This window comes from Schistocerca serialis, chromosome 2 (genome assembly GCF_023864345.2).
Source record: "Schistocerca serialis cubense isolate TAMUIC-IGC-003099 chromosome 2, iqSchSeri2.2, whole genome shotgun sequence".
NCBI classification, from domain to species: domain Eukaryota; kingdom Metazoa; phylum Arthropoda; class Insecta; order Orthoptera; family Acrididae; genus Schistocerca; species Schistocerca serialis.
The window spans coordinates 1,150,995,780-1,151,015,596 of NC_064639.1; the positions used below are offsets into that span (position 1 = coordinate 1,150,995,780).

The 19,817-nt window shown below is 41.8% G+C and overlaps 1 protein-coding gene across 6 annotated transcripts in view; it reads left to right on the plus strand.

Moving 5' to 3' along the window:
- Positions 1-19,817, plus strand: part of LOC126458609 (UDP-glucosyltransferase 2-like) — a 622,880-nt gene that overhangs the window by 441,816 nt on the left and 161,247 nt on the right. For 4 of the 6 annotated variants that reach the window (XM_050095772.1, XM_050095774.1, XM_050095771.1 and 1 more), the window contains 2 exons: positions 211-430; positions 3,607-3,857. In XM_050095772.1, coding sequence (XP_049951729.1) covers positions 211-430; positions 3,607-3,857 — 471 coding nt within the window. The remainder of the gene's footprint in view (positions 1-210; positions 431-3,606; positions 3,858-19,817) is intronic. The other 2 variants (XM_050095770.1, XM_050095769.1) reach the window with 2 other exon arrangements.

Sequence of the window (19,817 nt, forward strand, 5' to 3'; positions counted from 1 at the left end):
GCAGAGTAAAAATTCATTACGGATTCATCTATGTACGTCACTCATCTGCAAGGGAACATTTTATTTACATTTCTCTTTCAGTTTTTAAAATAATTATGTTACACACGCCAGCTTGTCAAGCAGACACCGCTACGTATCATCATTATAGACTATCTCTTTACAATTTATTCTACGTCCACTTCTGTCATGTGGTGGGTGCTTTGTTTACAGATCAGCCGAAAGTTCGCCTCTTCATATCGCAGGGAGGTCTCCAGAGTATGAATGAGGCGACGTACCATGCGGTTCCACTGCTGGTCATTCCCTTCTTCGGTGATCAGCCACACACCGCGGCCAAGGTCGCCCAGGCGGAGATCGGCGTCAGATTACAGTTCAGGGACCTCACCAAAGACTCCCTGATACGTTCTATACGTACCGTCTTGGGGGATACAAAGTAAGTCTCTGATGTATTTAAAAAGTCTCTCGCGGTAGTTTCTCTTTCTTTCATTCCTCATTGTGGATCAAATTTTACTTGGCAGTAGCGGTAGTTTAAAACTTGCTATATCTAGAACGAATGGTCTAGATTTCATTTCTTTACTTCACACACATCAAGGACGTAGGTAGCCAAAGGGTGGCGGGGAGATTTAGCACTGTCTGACTTCCATCTGTTCCCGATAATGAAAGACGATTTTCGGGGACATCATTATGCTTCTAATGAAGACGTTGAGAGGACTGTGAGACTGTGGTTGCGCAAACAGAGCGTCGATTTGTTCCATGACGGATGCAGAAAACTTTTTCATTGTTGGCAGAAATGTGTCCAATTACTGGTGATTACGTGGAAAAGGGAATATTGGTCATGAAAGATAACATTCTAAGGATTATTTCTGCGTTTGATTTATTAAAATATTCCCATCCACTTTCAATCAACGAAGGTAGGGGCATTACTTTGCATTCAACCCTTGTATGTCGACGGCACTAACGGCTTCTACCTATGTGTACTTCAGCCATTACCGACTGTTCTACGTCGTTGGCCTCAATTGAGTTCAGTTTTCTTTTGTTAATCAGTTCACTTCTTACTTGCAGTTTTACTTAATATAAGTGCTGTAGTGTATTATTTTCGAGCTGTCCGCTGTGCCGATAGTTCGTAATTACGGATAAGTTTGTTCTAAGATAACCACAGCATTTATGAGAAGACTATGTAACATCAGTATGACCTTATTGTAAAATAGTTTTTGTAATGCTTTTAGCCTGAAGATGAGGTTTCCCTCGAAACATGTCACTAAATAAATAATACAGTAGTTAACAGTGTTTGTGACTGGTAGCGGTAATTTAAAAAACCTTTTCATATCACTTAAGACTTCTTTCAACCCTACAACTTAACAAAAATACCAAAATATCCAACAACCAGAATTAAAGAAAAAAGATTAAACGGATCTTAGATAACACAAACTTATTGCTCACCATTCGACAACCTATATTGTAGCAATGAGGCAACAAGCACCTTGCCTTAGGTCCCAACCAAAGATACACAATAGTCTTACCACAATCAGGGCTATAGTGAATTGCAGGGACAGCATAACTTACAAACTTAATAAAAATCTCTTCAAACATACACTTTCAATAATAACAGAACAAACATAAAAGTTTCTGATGGAGCCACGATTGCTTTATTTGAAATACAAAATCTTTATTGTTCCAAATCAATAGAACCTACACTACAGATAATTAATGCCATCCTAATAAAGAGAAAACGTCCACTCCCATCACTGAACTAATGGACCTGTTGGAATTCACACTCTCAGATAGCTGTTTCTTTTGCTGTTCCTGATTGATCATTCACAAATTTAGTATTTACATACTGTTGTGCGATTTTACTTAAGTTTTATTCTTCATTAAAGTGGTTTGCAGCAAATTTAAATTTACTGTTATAACTAACGAGGATTATTAGATTTATGGGATATCACATGTAGGATTTTGGTAATCTCTAGTGTATGTAGTATATCCACAATATGTTTGCTCAAACACAGCTGGAATATCAGTGGGGAAACATTAGTTACTTAGTAGAAGTAGAATGTTAGTTTGTTGTTGTTGTTGTGGTCTTCAGTCCTGAGACTGGTTTGATGCAGCTCTCCATGCTACTCTATCCTGAGCAAGCTTCTTCATCTCCCAGTACCTACTGCAACCTACATCCTTCTGAATCTGCTTAGTGTATTCATCTCTTTCTCTCCCCCTACGATTTTTACCCCCCACGCTGCCTGCCCTCCAATACTAAATTGGTAATCCCTTGATGCCTCAGAACATGTCCTATCAACCGATCCCTTCTTTTGGTCAAGTTGTGCCACAAACTTCTCTTCTCCCCAATCCTATTCAATACTTCGTCATTAGTTATGTGATCTACCCATCTAATCTTCAGCATTCTTCTGTAGCACCACATTTCGAAAGCTTCTATTCTCTTCTTGTCCAAACTATTTACCGTCCAGGTTTCACTTCCATACATGGCTACACTCCATACAAATACTTTCAGAAATGGCTTCCTGACACTTAAATCTATACTCGATGTTAACAAATTTCTCTCCTTCAGAAACGCTTTCCTTGCCATTGCCAGTCTATATTTTATATCCTCTCTACTTCGACCATCATCAGTTATTTTGCTCCCCAAATAGCAAAACTCCTTTACTACTTTAAGTGTCTCATTTCCAAATCTAATACCCTCAACATCACCCGACTTAATTCGACTACATTCCATTATCCTCGTTTTGCTTTTGTTGATGTTCATTTTATATCCTCCCTTCAAGACACCATCCATTCCGTTCAACTGTTCTTCCAAGTCCTTTGCTGTCTCTGACAGAATTACAATGTCATCGGCGAACCTCAAAGTTGAATGTTAGTAAGTGGCAGAAATTCCAGTTTACTTTGTTTGATCAGGGCAGTCGAATGAAATAAATTTCTACTGATTAGGAAATGAGGCACTAGAATTAGTAGATACGTTTTGCTATTTGGGCAGCAAAATGTTACCTGCAAATGCAATTTTTCAGTAGCAAGAAAGGAGGACCTTGTTATGATGTAATATAAATTTGTGTTAGAAAGTCTTTTCTGAAAGTATGTTTAATGTCACCATGAATGGAAGTGAAGAAGGACGATAAACTGAACAGACTAAAAGTGAATTCGAAATGTGTTGTCTCAGATGGAGTGTAGGATAAGTTATGAACCAAATCGGCGGAAAGCGGTTTATAGCACAACCACGCTAAAGGAAGGGATTGTTTGGCAGGACAGTTCTTGAGACTTCAAGCACTTGATAACGTGCGGAGTAGTAGTTTTGGGGGTGAGAAAGGTAAAATTCGTAGAGGGAGCCCAAGGTTTTGATATAGAAAACAAATTAAACTGGGTGCTGTTTGTGATAACTGTGCAGAACTGAAGAGGCTTCCACAGGATACACTAATGTAGTGACCTTCATCAAGCAAGGCCAGAGCTACTAAACTGAATTTGGTTTTGTTGTCAGTCTGTTTACTTCACGTATGTTCATCTCGTAAATCTTTGCTCTATGTTAACCTATCACTTCAGGATGGTATACTTCGAATAAGGTTACTCCAGTTTGTATCCTTAGACGCATGATGTTGTTTTCTTATACAGATACGCAGACAACATGAAGAGGCTGTCGGCCGTGTTCCGCGAGCACAGGGCGGACTCCCTGGAGCGGGCCGTGTGGTGGGTGGAGTGCGTGATCCGCCACAGGGGGGCCCCACACCTGTGCAGCGCCGCCCTAGACCTGCACTGGAGGCAGCTGCTGCTGATCGACGTCGTCGCCTTCCTGGTGGTGGTCGCTGCCCTCACACTCTGCCTTGTCTACTTCGTCACGCGGCGGGTAGTATCCAGCTTCAAAGGTAGGAAGCAGAAGCAGAAGAAACAGTGATGTACTCGTAAACAATTCTAGACTCCTTTCCACCAACACTATACATTCAGAAATATTTAAAGGTTACCGCCTCTTTGAAAAGTTTTTCTGTGAAATAACTTCAGATTTTATATCACATTGTGTGCAGGGTGAATCTGATAAAATGTCGTAGGTTGTTCAAGGATATTGTAACCTCCCCCTCACTTATCCACCTTAATGACAGTGAAAAATTAAACCGCGTGTACCTAGTGGAAATTTGGGAAAAGCAATCGTCACCGAAGTTAATCTGTACGTAAAGAGGGAGGAAAGGGTTACATCTACATTAAAGGAAAAATGCAAATGAAACTGGTGGAAATTAATTTTGAAAAGGGGGAAAGTTAATAAAGAAAGTAAATGTGCGGTCGTTACGTTAACAATTAACTGGCGTTAATTAGATATTTTAGATTTAGGGAAAATTACGGTCACCAGTCCTATGGACAACCACTATAATAACCGAAAAAGAAAGTTTATTGCACATATAATTAGCACTAAAAGCGTGGCAACTGAAGGTTGACACGTGTTGTGTGAAAACTGAATGTTTGTCTGAAGTAATGAATTTCGCTACACTCTGGCTTAATTTAGCAAAAGAATTAATAAAACCGGAAAATTGAAAGTTAATTTAGTGACTGAAATTAATAGTGAACTTTGTTTCTGAAGTACTGAGAAATTCAATGAAATAAGGTTAGTCTTGGGCTACCTCAACAATCATTTCAAAAGCTACTTGAATCTACGCAATTTAGAAATAAGAGATTTAACTTTGAACTTGAATTAAATTATTCTGAACAATTAACAATAGTAAAATTTAGTACGTTCCAAGCTGAGCTGCAGTCACAGGTAAGCTAAAATATGGTAACAAAACTAGCACTCTTAATTTGTGCTTGTGTAATCTAAATATTGTAGCCAGCTATGAATACCTTAACTGAACTTTGAAGTTAAAGCAGTGAAATGGAATGATATTACTTTAATGCTGGCGTTTGAATTTAAAACGACACTCGGGTTCATTCCGGAAAAGGAAGGAACCCTGCTTGGTAAAGCAATTGGGACAATGAGCAACAAAGGTTCATGTTAAATTGCTGTAATTTAGTTATGCAAAGGGAACAGTTTTAAAAGCTGAGGTCTGCTATACAGTTCTAAAACTTTACGTGCTTCGAGTCTTCCTTGTTGGTTGATTGAAGGTTTGAAGTCGTCGGTCGAGGAGGTGGCGACAATCACTCATTGTCGGCCGTAGCTGTTGCAGAAGCTGGATGTTGGCGTGCCTTCTTCTCGAGACGGTCTCCAGCCGAAACGGGCTCTTGATGTGTGCCAGCTAACGCTTCCCGTCCGCGACACCATGTCAGAAACTAACATAGCAAGTCGAGCGCAATTACATGCTCCCAAACCCCGAAAGCGCGGTAACTCGCGGGAGCGTCACACAACACACCTGCTCCACTGCCCTGCTCCCGCCGGACTCCCTCTCTGCCCGCGCTCCACGCGGCAGAGTTAACACTACCAAAGATCCTAAACACTTTGGTTCTCCACACGACCTATCGATGTAATCGTTCGATAGCACAGTTTTCCCTAGGCCAGACCCAGCGCAAAAGTACAAATAATATTTACAAAACGAACCAATTATACATCGACGTAAATGCATAAATAGTGAAACAATTACAATATATAAAGACACAGAAATGTCATATCTTCAGGTAACAAACAAAGGAAAAAGATTTATAGTACAATAGATGGAAATAGGAGGATATGCATTTCCGGCATTACTTTATCTTCCCAATATTTAGATACTGGAGATCCTGGTATCTGGTGAATCATTGCAGAGTAGCTGCACTTCGTATGATATACACTCCTGGAAATTGAAATAAGAACACCGTGAATTCATTGTCCCAGGAAGGGGAAACTTTGACACATTCCTGGGGTCAGATACATCACATGATCACACTGACAGAACCACAGGCACATAGACACAGGCAACAGAGCATGCACAATGTCGGCACTAGTACAGTGTATATCCACCTTTCGCAGCAATGCAGGCTGCTATTCTTCCATGGAGACGATCGTAGAGATGCTGGATGTAGTCCTGTGGAACGGCTTGCCATGCCATTTCCACATGGCGCCTCAGTTGGACCAGCGTTCGTGCTGGACGTGCAGACCGCGTGAGACGACGCTTCATCCAGTCCCAAACATGCTCAAAGGGGGACAGATCCGGAGATCTTGCTGGCCAGGGTAGTTGACTTACACCTTCTAGAGCACGTTGGGTGGCACGGGATACATGCGGACGTGCATTGTCCTGTTGGAACAGGACGTTCCCTTGCCGGTCTAGGAATGGTAGAACGATGGGTTCGATGACGGTTTGGATGTACCGTGCACTATTCAGTGTCCCCTCGACGATCACCAGTGGTGTACGGCCAGTGTAGGAGATCGCTCCCCACACCATGATGCCGGGTGTTGGCCCTGTGTGCCTCGGTCGTATGCAGTCCTGATTGTGGCGCTCACCTGCACGGCGCCAAACACGCATACAACCATCATTGGCACCAAGGCAGAAGCGACTCTCATCGCTGAAGACGACACGTCTCCATTCGTCCCTCCATTCACGCCTGTCGCGACGCCACTGGAGGCGGGCTGCACGATGTTGGGGCGTGAGCGGAAGACGGCTTAACGGTGTGCGGGACCGTAGCCCAGCTTCATGGAGACGGTTGCGAATGGTCCTCGCCGATACCCCAGGAGCAACAGTGTCCCTAATTTGCTGGGAAGTGGCGGTGCGGTCCCCTACGGCACTGCGTAGGATCCTACGGTCTTGGCGTGCATCCGTGCGTCGCTGCGGTCCGGTCCCAGGTCGACGGGCACGTGCACCTTCCGCCGACCACTGGCGACAACATCGATGTACTGTGGAGACCTCACGCCCCACATGTTGAGCAATTCGGCGGTACGTCCACCCGGCCTCCCGCATGCCCACTATACGCCCTCGCTCAAAGTCCGTCAACTGCACATACGGTTCACGTCCACGCTGTCGCGGCATGCTACCAGTGTTAAAGACTGCGATGGAGCTCCGTATGCCACGGCAAACTGGCTGACACTGACGGCGGCGGTGCACAAATGCTGCGCAGCTAGCGCCATTCGACGGCCAACACCGCGGTTCCTGGTGTGTCCGCTGTGCCGTGCGTGTGATCATTGCTTGTACAGCCCTCTCGCAGTGTCCGCAGCAAGTATGGTGGGTCTGACACACCGGTGTCAACGTGTTCTTTTTTCCATTTCCAGGAGTGTATAACCCCATTTTTCATTGTATATGAATTGCACTGAAAATATCTGCAAACATTGCAGTTGTCGACAGTATGCACTGTTCGTCCTGTTAGGAAGTAAACTGGGTTCCATTCACTTGTTGCTGACAGCATTAACGCCCACTTTACTCTTCGTCCTCAAGTCTGAATTCAGTGCTGCGCGGTTCGCTCTCTGGTTGTATTTTCGGCAGTATTAGTTGTACGTTTTGGGACACAGCAGTGTGGATGGGTTTATAGCGAAGAGTTGGTCGATGTGCATATTGTGCGCGGATTTACTGAATGCAATGCAACGCCGCCATGTCGACTCTGTGCTGAGGTGCCCCCACAGTGACAGCAGCCACGGGACTGTCGCACCTGTACACAGGCAACTTAGAGAAAGTGGGTACTTCTGCATTAAAATAGAAGACATTTAAATATTTTCCACTATTGTGACTTTGTTTTCACAGAAAAAAAGGCAACTGCCGTAACAGACCGAATACTATTATATTATGTTGTGTGCGTGTTACAATTAGATTTTCAAGTTGAAACAGAACCACCGGAGTGGGGCGAAACTGGACGCAGTGTTATGACTTGATATCTCAAGTTAAATTGTACAATCTCTAATACTAAATTGGTGGCGCGCGGGATTAGCCGTGCGGTCTAAGATGCTGCAGTCATGGACTGTGCGGCTGGTCCGGGTGGAGGTTCGAGTCCTCCCTCGGACATGGGTGTGTGTGTGTTAGCCCTCAGGATAATTTAGGTTAAGTGGTGTGTGAGCTTAGGGACTAATGACCTCAGCAGTTAAGTCCCATAAGATTTCACACACATTTGAACATTTTGAACTAAATTTGTGTTGTAGCTCTGGTTGCATTTGCTTAAGTTACTGAGATTTTACGTGCTAAGGAAATACGTAGTAAGAATACGGAGTGCCTTGTACAATAAATTTGTCTGTTACGGTTTAAGTTTTATGTTTCTTGTGCGTTGGTACCTTAGCATTCCTAGCTCCACGCTTGCTGAAACATTTCAACACCATTGCGCCACGGTCCTCTCCAGGCGTCCACCAGTTCTCCGAAAGCTATTACAACCAGCGACACTTTGGCACATGGCACACGCGACACCTGAAGCTGCAAGACCGTAACATAAACAAATACTGGCCTCATTGTTGTCGCCGTCATTCCGCCGTCGTCCTGGCAGGTTAGCCAAAGGGTTCTCCAGCCACCTGATGGGCAGAGGGTCGAAGTGAGGCGCTCCTAGACACCGAGCCGCAGGGGCGCTCGCCAGAGCCACTCACCACTACTCGCCCTCCGGTTTGGTTTTCGCTCCTTAGAAGTTCACGCCAGTTAGCTGCCATGGGCGGGTTGGACCAAACCCTTCTGGATACAAGCCCTATGCGCAGTGGCCATATTGGGTCGTGACGTCACAACCTGTTGGCCATCTTATCTTCAGTCGGCAGTCCTGTTGGCGTGTATATTGTGTTCAAAGTATGTGACACGTGAAAGTGATATATATTTCATACAGTATTCGCCTACAGTTCTGCGAAGTATGGGATACAAGTGCTGCCTTTGCTTTTGCCAGGGAAATTATAAATCTCAAAAAGGCATGAAAGTGCACATGTTTCGATTCCCCAAATGCGTGAAGTTGAGAAATCGCTGGATTGCAGCTATTCCCAGACAGGAATTTGTGTCTATCCATCATTCAAGCGTAAGTAAATAAAAAAAAAATTGTAGCTTGTTATTTGATTCCATTGCACCACATTTGCCAATTGTTTTTAAAAGCAGCTACCTGGTATGTATCATGTACAAGTATAATTTGTTTCTTAATTCTGGACCCGTGTTGCGAGGTTAACACGAAACTGGCTGTGAAATGTCTGTCATATCTGCAACTATTGTCACACAGAATAGTTATATTAATCAGTGTGGCTCGAAAATGTTTAGTATTCCTTATCATTCCTACCAGATTATTGAGTTTCCAGTACTTTTATTTGGAAGAGCTACTGAATGAGTTTGTTCAGTTTTACATATATTGTGTTCCGCTATTCGGAAATAATTTCAATTTGAGTAAACTACCTTAGAAAATTGCTTTAATGAATTCAGTGTTCGACAGATTAAGCAGTATAGAAAGCAGAATTTCGAGGTAAGTGCATTATAATTAAATTAACAGCACTCTGTGACACGAATTTCAATCAAGGATATAGGAGAAACGATCTTTTCATGTTTAAGATTCTAAAGTTCTGGAGAAACAGGGAAATAAAATATTTTTTCGGGTTTTTGATTTATTAAACATTATGTCAGGAGGTGCTCCATTTCGTCGAATGATTTGAGTTTCGTGTGAGGTCAGCAAACTTTGAAGTAGAGAGAAAAATTTACGAAAATAACCAGGGAAACAAATTCTTAAATTCTGTAGGAGCTCCAGCTGCTTTAATTAAAACCGAAAACGTCTGCTTGTTGTTGCATATTGCCGATTTTTTACTGCAAGAAAGCGTAGCTCCTGAGGTAAAAGACAGAATTCAAAATTACAGTTTGTATTCAAGCCTAGTAACGCGTATTTAAGGCAAATCGTCAAAATAATTTTACATCTTGAAGAAACATAGGGCAGTTTTGTTCAGTTAGTTTACGCAATGATATAAATTTTCATACTTTCATTACAAGGACATGTAGAAGAGGAAAGCACGAGAATACCTTTGCGGTCTCAACTCCAAAATTCGTAAAGTTCTTATAGCTACAGAGTGCTTAACAGGAGCGTTCCGATACAGACCCGGCCATCAGCATGTGACGTCACAAGTGTGCGCGCAGGCCTGTAGTTTAGGTGGTGTTGGTTGGACACAGCGACGTGTAACCATAGAGTTCACGAGATAGCGCCACGCCCGGACCGCGCTAGCAACGGGACCATACGAATTTCCCTCCAGCGATATGATTCACACTGACAAGTTTTGAACGACATCAATAACAAGGAGCCCCTTGAATGCGAAACCGCAACTTCAGTTTTTAGTAAGGCCCATTTGAACAACAATTATGACAGGAAAAATATTAGCTCCTAATGACACGCCACGTGCATCAGGAGGGAGGCGCAGAGGTCAAACTTTTATGGGATGTATGACTTACATCATGAACAGTGAATAAATATCAACGCGCCACACTGATAACAAAGGTTCGCACCATCAAGATTGAAGGCGAACTGTTTGGGAGTTACAGACCGTGCACGACGTTTAGCTAGGTATTCACTCTTAAAGAATGCACATAGAACGGTGTGACGGCGTGATGAGAATTAATGAATGTGATGGCGTGTAGCCGAATACAAAATAGTCTGTTGTGGAGCATATCGTGGAACTGACTATTCTCGAGATAGTGCGATAATATGTTTTATAGGCCCGGAAGAAATATAGAGGGGCTGAATTTGTCCAGTGGTTCTAGGTGGTATGAATTACAATATCACACACTTTTCAGGACGAATACTTTGCTCTAGAGGAGTGTGATTTTTATACGCAGACCAGGAATCGAGCAAAAGCAAGTTTTCTGACCATTATTGGCCAAAAGCAGTGTTCGTACCATAGTTGTAGTTGTCCTACGCCCATTTTCCCACTCATGCTTGCTGTGGCATAAATATTCCCCACTGCCCTTGCAAGATCACGTACACGAGAAAGAATCTTAGCGGGGAGTCCACCTCCAGCTTTTCGCAGCACAGTAAATAGCTTTCCAGCCAGTTTTACATCCAGATTAACAGTCGGCATTATCGTATACGAATGTGTTAAGGCACTTTATTTTAGTTGATCTTGACACGGCTCCTTCATCATTGTACGCCTGAAGTGCATTGTCCGCACAGTCGAGCTTATACGACACAACGCATTCCACCGACTCATCATGTACAAACGCTGATATATCATCTGCCACTTCTTCCTCACTCTGAGAAATTTCTTGCGTTTCTGTCTGGCGAAATACCAACTTCGGCAACTGTTGCTGTAGGCTTAATGTACTGTTTGCTCTGTTTATCGTTGCCAGTGTTCTGCTTTGTGTCAACACGAATAGCAGTGTAGCACAGTTAAGTTATTCAACTACGCTCCGTAGCCTTATGCTGTGCTCACCACTGCATACCTCTAGTCACGCCCCCTGTTGCCATTAACAGGGGCAATATTGTGACTGCATGGAAAACAATATGTGGCGCGTCGAATGCCGTAAACATTATTGACCTTTTGCGACTTTCACTCAAGGCGCTCCTTGTAAGAATTAAACATATATAAACAGGAAGATTTAACTCTCAAACGTTTTCGAGAAAACAGAGTTCGATAATTTTAGACCTGCTGATGTACTTTGTGTTATCTCTGTTAATTAACGATTCCGCAGCCGAGCTGTTAGTTCCATAAACACGATACCTCTGGATCGAATCTCACTGTTGGTTCATTTCTGTCTATTATTCTCAGATAATTCCAACAGATTTATTTTGACTGTGCAAATTATTATTTAATATTTTCATAATCTAGGAATACGAGAAGTTTCGTTAGAATATTCTGGGATACAAGAACAACACAAAAGAATTTTCAGCCAGATCAGTCTACCATTTTGTTTGCATTTGTGAAAAGTAGAATGTATAACGAATACAGTAGTGACAACTCAGACTGAAACTGGTCCTAGAAACATCGACAATGACAATTATTGCGATATACAGCACGTGTAACGAAAGCCGAATTTTTGAATGTGTACGGTTTTTTCAGTGCGCCTATTCCAAAGCAAACTTGGTTTACATTCATAAACGGTTCTCTGCCTCCATACATTCCCGTCACCTACTCCGCATATCTGTTGTTAGAATTACGGGTAATGAAAAAGTAAATGAAACTTTCGATCCAGAGACCTCGCTGTTATGAAACTGAGTGCTTACTTACTCGCTGCGGGTTCCTGAATATTAGCGACTATACGAAGTATGCCTCTCAAATCCGATTCTCCCGAAAACGGTTGGGAGTTGCGTCTCTGTGTTCACATACGTTGAAGTCATAGTCGTGCCTTAGACACCTCATCAGTGTGACTCAAAACGGGAAGTTCGTACGGTCTATTTGTATGCTCTGCAATGGCCAGAACCCCACTACAAAGCTTTGCTGTCCCGGTCAGTAGGTCGAGGCCCGTCTTGGTCTAACCTGTTTTACGAACTACATCTACATCCATACTCCGCAAGCCACCTGACGGTGTGTGGCGGAGGGTACCTTGAGTACCTCTATCGGTTCTCCCTTCTATTCCAGTCTCGTATTGTTCGTGGAAAGGAAGGTTGTCGGTATGCCTCTGTGTGAGGTCAAATCTCTCTCTGATTTTATCCTCATGGTCTCTTAGCGAGATATACATAACAGGGACCAATACACTGTTTGACTCCTTGGTGAAGGTATGTTCGCCGGCTGGTGTGGCTGAGCGCTTCTAGCCGCTTCAGTCTGGAACCGCGCGACCGCTACGGTCGCAGGTTCGACTCCTGCCTCGGGCATGGATGTGTGTGCTGCTCTTAGGTTTAAGTAGTTCTAAGTTCTAGGGAACTGATGACTTCAGATGTTAAGTCCCATAGTGCGCAGAGCCATTTGAACCATTTTTTTTTTTTAATGTATGTTCTCGAAACCTCAACAAAAGCCCGTACCGAGCTACTGAGCGTCTCTCATGCAGAGTCTTCTACTGCAGATTATCTATAATTTCCGTAACGCTTTCGCGATTACTATCTGATCCTGTAACGAAGCGCGCTGCTCTCCGTTGGATCTTCTCTATCTCTTCTGTCAACCCTATCTGGTACAGATCCCACATCGATGAGCAGTATTCAAGCAGTGGGCGAACAAGTGTACTGTAACCTACTTCCTTTGTTTTCGGATTACATTTCCTTAGGATTCTTCCAATGAATCTCAGTCTGGCATCTGCTTTACCGACGATCAACTTTATATGCTCATTCCATTTTAAATCACTCCTAATGCGTACTCCCAGATAATTTATGGAATTAGCTGCTTCCAGTTTCTGACCTGCTATATTGTAGCTAAATGATAAAGGATCTTTCTTTCTATGTGTTCGCAGCACGTTACACTTGTCTACATTGAGATTAAATTGCCATTATCAATGGGCTTAATAAAGGGACTATGGAGCTCCCGATCCGCTTCAGGCTCATCCCGACCCACCATCTTCCACCATAGCATACCCTGAACACCAATAATGTAAAGCATTAGCCAAAACTGAGGAATAAATTTATGAGAAAATATGTTTAGTGCCCTAGTGCTGTATGCAAGTAGCTCGTGAACTGCTGTGAAACGAGAAAAGTAGGGCAAGAGTTTAATACGTGGTGTTATAGGAAGTATTGAAAGTTAGGTGGACTGCGAAAAAATGAGAGGGTTATCATCAGAACCACCGAGGAAACAAATAAGTGTAAACATATACAAGAAGAAGGGACAATGATAGGACACGTTGAAAATAGGGGATAACTTCCATGGTATTTGAAGGAGCTGAAAAAGGTAAGAAGTCTTTGGAATATCTCCCACAAATAATGCAGCACGATGGATGTAAGTGCCACTCTTACATGAAACGGTTGGCATAGGAGAGGAACTTAACGTGGGCTGTATCAAACTCTACAGATGTAAAAATAAAAGATTAATGTAGCGCTTGTAATCCACCAGACCTTTATTGTTCCTTGTGTACTGGAGCCCCGAATAATAGCGTATCTGTGTAGTATGTAACACATTATATCACTTTTGCGTACAAAACTGTATTCTAAGAGAAAATGCTGCTCAATTTGCCATGTGAGGTATACCACAATACAACGTGTGAAAGTCAGTTGGCCCTTTTCATAAATATCCTCTATATTTATCTCATAGCCTCCCGTGACGCACGTAATTATCCATTTCGAGGTCACTAGTTGGAAGGTAACTTAGAGGACATTAAAACCAAGGTGTCAACAGAACGAGTGTGAAACGAATTTCCCTGTTAAGTGCATAGCGAATAAATGCAAAGAGTGCATTGACAGCCTCTGCGAAGGATGAAGAATCATCAGTTGACACAGATGAAATGAATGTCCGTTTGGAAGATGTATAGGATCCCTATTAGAGTTTGAAAGAGCTTTGGAAACGTTACTTTACAGCAGCAAGGTGTAAGACTTACGTAAGTTTCTTTCAGAATTTCTAAAGAGGTTGAAGTGAGTGACAACAACACGATTACTGAAGTTGGTCTGTCGAATGTAAGAGAGTGATGACATTCTGAAAAATTTCAGCCGCGCAAACCCGTACGTATTAACGCACAGATAAATTCGACGAATGGCTCATAACCAACAATTTTCTGATAAGAATGACATCCAGAAAAATTAAAAAAGTAAGAAACGGCTAGGTGACGATAGGTATGGCTTTAGGGAAGATAAAGACACCCAGATAGGCAGTTCCATCTAATGGTGGAAAGACTAAGAAATTTTCAAAATGTTGAACCTGAAAAAGCGTTTGACAGTGTACAATAGCGCAATAAATTCGAAATATTCAGAAAGAAAGTGTAAGCTTTTGGGAAATAGGCGTATTGTATATCATGTAGAAGAAACATTAGGGAGCAATAAGAATGATAAAGCGGGAGAGAAGGACTCAGATTACAAAGGGTGAATGGCAAAGGTGCATTCTCTTCACTGCTGTTAACCTGCGCGTGGAAGAATCTAATCTGGATGTAAATGAAAGATTCAGCAGTGGGTTTAAAATTGTGAGGGCAAGGATACCAGTGACAAGATTTGAGCGTGATATCATTCCTGTTCTCATTGTGAGGGAGATTTACCTGTTGAATGGAATTAAGTCTCACTAACATGAGATACGCAGTGGCTTGATCTTTAGCTATCAGAAGTGCATGAAAGAAAAAGGTGAATTGGGTTTCGCACGAATTTTTCGGAGTGCATGCTGATTGGCATAATTTGTGTTACTTGTCTTTTAATCGTGAAACTTTAAGCTGAATGTATAAAGGTGAAGGTTCGAGCAAAATAAATATATTCAGATCTTCACTAGGGAGAAGTGTTTTAACTGTGGGTAGCAGTCGCACCAATAAATTTCTCTACACGACATTCAGGAATCACGTTTTACAGATTCCACGGACAGGTGTCACTGAGAAGTGGAAATAAGTCGAATGAAATACGTTAATGAAATATAATGAATAATTCATAGTCACTGAATATTGTAATATCTACGTCCAATTATAAATTACGCTGTAACCGGAACTATATTTTTGTGAACGACAGTAAACTACAATGAAGTCGAAGGTTTATTATTCAATCTGAAACGACTGCTTTACTCCTAAGACACTAGGTACGCTCTGTTTACTTGTTGAAGAATTGTGTTGCGATATATTTGTACGCTGCACGTAAAAGAACATTATCACGTGCTGGTAGAAATTAAAATAAACAGTAATTGAAAGATATCTCCTCACTCGAGTGTTCAGATTAAACTAAATATTACCAGAGTGTTGGAACAAACAATTAAAAACACGAAAAACTTACACTAATTTACACTACTGTTCACAAACACCTCCGTAACAATTTTGAGATGACCCATCACTTACTTGGTCATAAACTTGTGGGAATAAGGAATACCAACCACCCGTAATTTTTATGAAATGTATTAATTACACGACCAGTTTCGACACTGTACCGGAGTCATCTTTAGGCCCCTATCCAAATCGAATGGTAATATCCAACCATCTGGGTGAAGCTGGTCACGTAACTAACTTATTTTACAAAAATTGCGGCTGTTGGTATTTCTAATTTGTCCAAGACCACAATAATCGATGTTAACAGGACCTGGAATAATTATGTGTAAGACAGACTTTTTGTTACTTCATAAATTAAAGTTTCGAAAGATTTTCGATAGATACCATAGTGAGCTGTCGTATGTTACTAACATACATTGCGGTGACACTACTGAAGACAAAATAATACCTTACGATTAGGCACTAACAGCCAGATGAATTCGGTAGTTCTAAAGCATATTACGTGAATCAAAGTAGCTCATACAACATATTTGTAATGACTTCTGACTGCTTCGAGCACTTTATGATTTGCAGAATGAACATCGTTTCTGCAGACAGAGTGTAATCAGAAGATATGCAAGTAACTTCGGCTGTAGGTAGGGGAGTTTCACGTTCGTCGTCTATGAAACCATAAACTGGGTGGGGGAAAGCCACGTGAAGGCAGGCTGACGCGAAGCGGTCGTCGGCTGTTGAGTCTGTGCGCTACGTATTTATCTGCACAGTCTTGTTATGAATGGGGTGTAATGCCCCATATTCGGATCAGTGACTGCTGTACGTCAGACACATGTGGTCGTTCTGTAAGGTGGTTTACGCCTGTGGAAACGTTGTCTCTGTGCTACTGAAGATTCACAATGGAAACTGTGACTTTGAAACCTGAATTATTGTGTATCCTTTGATATATCCCGATCAATGCTGCTTCTACCGATTATCACCCCCATGTTCGAGTAGTTTGATTGGCGCCATGTTGCTATGTTTACGTAACACCTTTCTGTAAGAGAGTATACACATGTTATTTCTACAGTCGCACCATGTCTGACATAGTCACACGCAGCACACCTCCAAATGGGACAATCCGACCTGTGACATTCCACCACTCAGGTTAGTGTCCTTACGGTGTGTTCCAGCAACTCAATGCATACTTGCAAAGATTGAGTCTTAGATGAATAACATGAAAGAGTTCCATCACCAATAGGATAGACTTTCTGGGAAGCTGCAATTTGTGTGAGAGGGAAACTCCCTACAAATTACTTGCACGAATAATACTGGAGTCCTCATACGTAAGTTGGATGCATTTTTGGATGGCCAACAGGGACAGCAAGCCCATGAAAAGTGGGTCGCCCATCCAATAGTTCTCACACAATTATCAGTGAACGTTATTCAGGCCGGTAAATATCGTTGAAACTGTGGTCTAAGGTAGTGTCTTTGAAAAAGTAATCAAAACATCCTCGGTCACTTGTTCGAACTCCGCCAAAGCTTAGAATTTGAATAAAAATCATCAGCATTTGCGGCTGAAGACTTCCAGCGTAAGAAGTCACCCTCATTCTGCCAACGGCTTGGTCAGTGGGGGTGGAGGAGTGGGCCTTGGGGTGGGAAACCGCCCCTAAAACACAGAGGAATCAGCAGCGATCAACGACATGAGGATGCAGAAGACAATGGGAACCGCTGTGTTGAAGACACGTAACGTGTATACACAGGACATGTGGCCTGCTATTCAAAAAGTGTCATGATGATCTCTCCACTGGCAAGAGATTACGGAATAGGACCTCTTTCGGGCGACAGGAAGGGGACTACCAAATGGGAGCTCACCATGAGAAAAAGACTGAATAACTAACGAAAACGTCATGTCCTACTAGTCGGGGTGCTGAATGACAGAAGTCTGAAAGTGGTAGGGAAGCTAGTGAACCTGAAAATGGAAATGCTATGGCTCAGTGTAGATACATTTGGGGTCAGTGAAGTGAAATCGAAAAAGACAATGACTTCTAGTCAGACGAGTGTAGCAGTGCATCAACAGCAGCAGAAAATGCTGTAACTGGAGTAGAACCCGTTATGAACAGGAAAATACAAGAGAGAGTTAATTTCTGTGAACGGTTCATTGATAGCCTTGTTCTCGTCAGAATCGGCAGCAAACAAAACCCAACAACGATAGTTGTACATGCCGACGTCGCATGCAGTAGAAGAAGAAACAGAAAAAGTTTATGGAGATACTGAACTGGTAATTCAGTATGTAAATGGAGACGTAAACCTAATAGTCATCGGGAACAGGAATGCGATTGTGGGGGAAGTATAACACTTCTGTCCGTTAGAGCTGTACCATAACCTTAAAGTTGGAAGCAGTTCGTGTAGTAAAAACTATCTTGTTTAAGCAATTATTGTATAAAGCAACAGAGCAGTGTTACCCTCTGAAAGGAATTTTATTATGTTGACAGGGTTGTACCTAACGGAGGTGGCTTATCGGAAGTGAAAGTCAGAATTACGTAGATATTTGAACAGTAACAAACAATATTTGACCTATCTACACTGTTCAAAGAATAAGGAAAACGGTCGCCAGCCTAATTAGGCAAGAGAATGCTTGACATTCTTGTTTAAGAAAGTAGGTACGAGTAACTTTAACGGAAAAACACAACCTACACTTTGCCACACGCGAGTGCAATGAAATCTGGCACCTGAATACAGTATGTTCACGTTAAGGTTGGAGCTAACAGATCAGAACAAACTGTTTGCATAAATATAACAGATAACAAAATACACTATTATCATGAGGACTTAGTCAAACTGAATGATCTCAATAACATTACTCTTAATATTCACTGTAGAATCGTAAATTGGACATAGGTTTAGTACTACTTTTCAAAAAAATTCCTATCTGGCATGAAATATGGAAATGGTTTACAGCAAATTTAGTTACTGTGCATAGATTAAGTCTCTCACTACTAAACACCTTTCTACTTAGAATGAAAATTAAATGGAGTTCACTAATAAATTACTTCTCACTGTCTTTTGAATAAAGAAGTTACTATTTTCATAGACAGTGGCCTTTCTATTAATGGTTTTCTAGCATGAGCACAATATACAAACTGTTGACCATGTTACACCATTAATACGCACTTTTAATACACAAGAGGAACCCAATATTGTACAGAATTTCACTTGAATAACAAGAGTAATTGAAACTTTCTATGCTTAAGTAACTTAGTGCATTTCAACTACCTTCAATGGAGAGGGGCCCTTAATTTTGACCACTGTAGCAGAGCAAACTAAACATAGTTTCAATACACTAAAGAAACAAGCCCTAAACAAGCATGAAGATGTAACTTTCGACAATATCAGTTCTCAACTTTTACTGCATTGAAACACAAAATTGAGATATTTGTATGATCCTTTCAACAAACAATATTAAATTTAGCACACTCTATTGCCATAATAATTTTAATATGCTTTCAATAAAGGACACTCGGTAATCACTTTAGTTCAAACCGAGAGGAACCTGAGAGGTATTATGATGAGGAAAAATCAAGGTAGATACATAAATTCAGTTATAAATTACTTTATATTTCAGCACACTAACACATCCAATGAGTTGATCCTTCACTGTACATTACAACAGTTCTTCTGTTGTATTACAGTGATTGCGCAATGTGGTGGCGAGTGCATGTTGGTAGGTGGATTTGCAGGTAGAACTGCTGGACTCTCATTTCTTGGTGGCGATGATAGATACCAATTTCAGAATAGTTACAGCTCTTTGTCCATCCATCCGAGGCATTGGAAGGCGTCAAGAAAAGCCTCTCTCGGAACCAGCACAATACACAACGTTCACATGAGCAGTTGACGGTTTGGTAGTTCGTCCCCGACTGACTCTTTGTTCCACCTTTCTATCCATGCCAACCACAGTTTGCTCACGCTGTATGCTTCCGTTCCCGAGGGGAACCACAACACCTTTTACATATGAAATAACTAAGAACCCTAAGTGAAGGTCAGCAGTTTACATAACAGCAACCAAACACATTAAATAAAAAAGGTCATTTGCACATATTGACATTTCTGCAAAAAAAATATTTAAACAAAATTATTCAACCTCAAAGATAACCGAAGAGAATATTTGAGAAAGACAAAGCATCATTTGCTCATATTGTGCATATTACAGAGATTGCACTTCATTACAGTATCGAATTAATTATACAC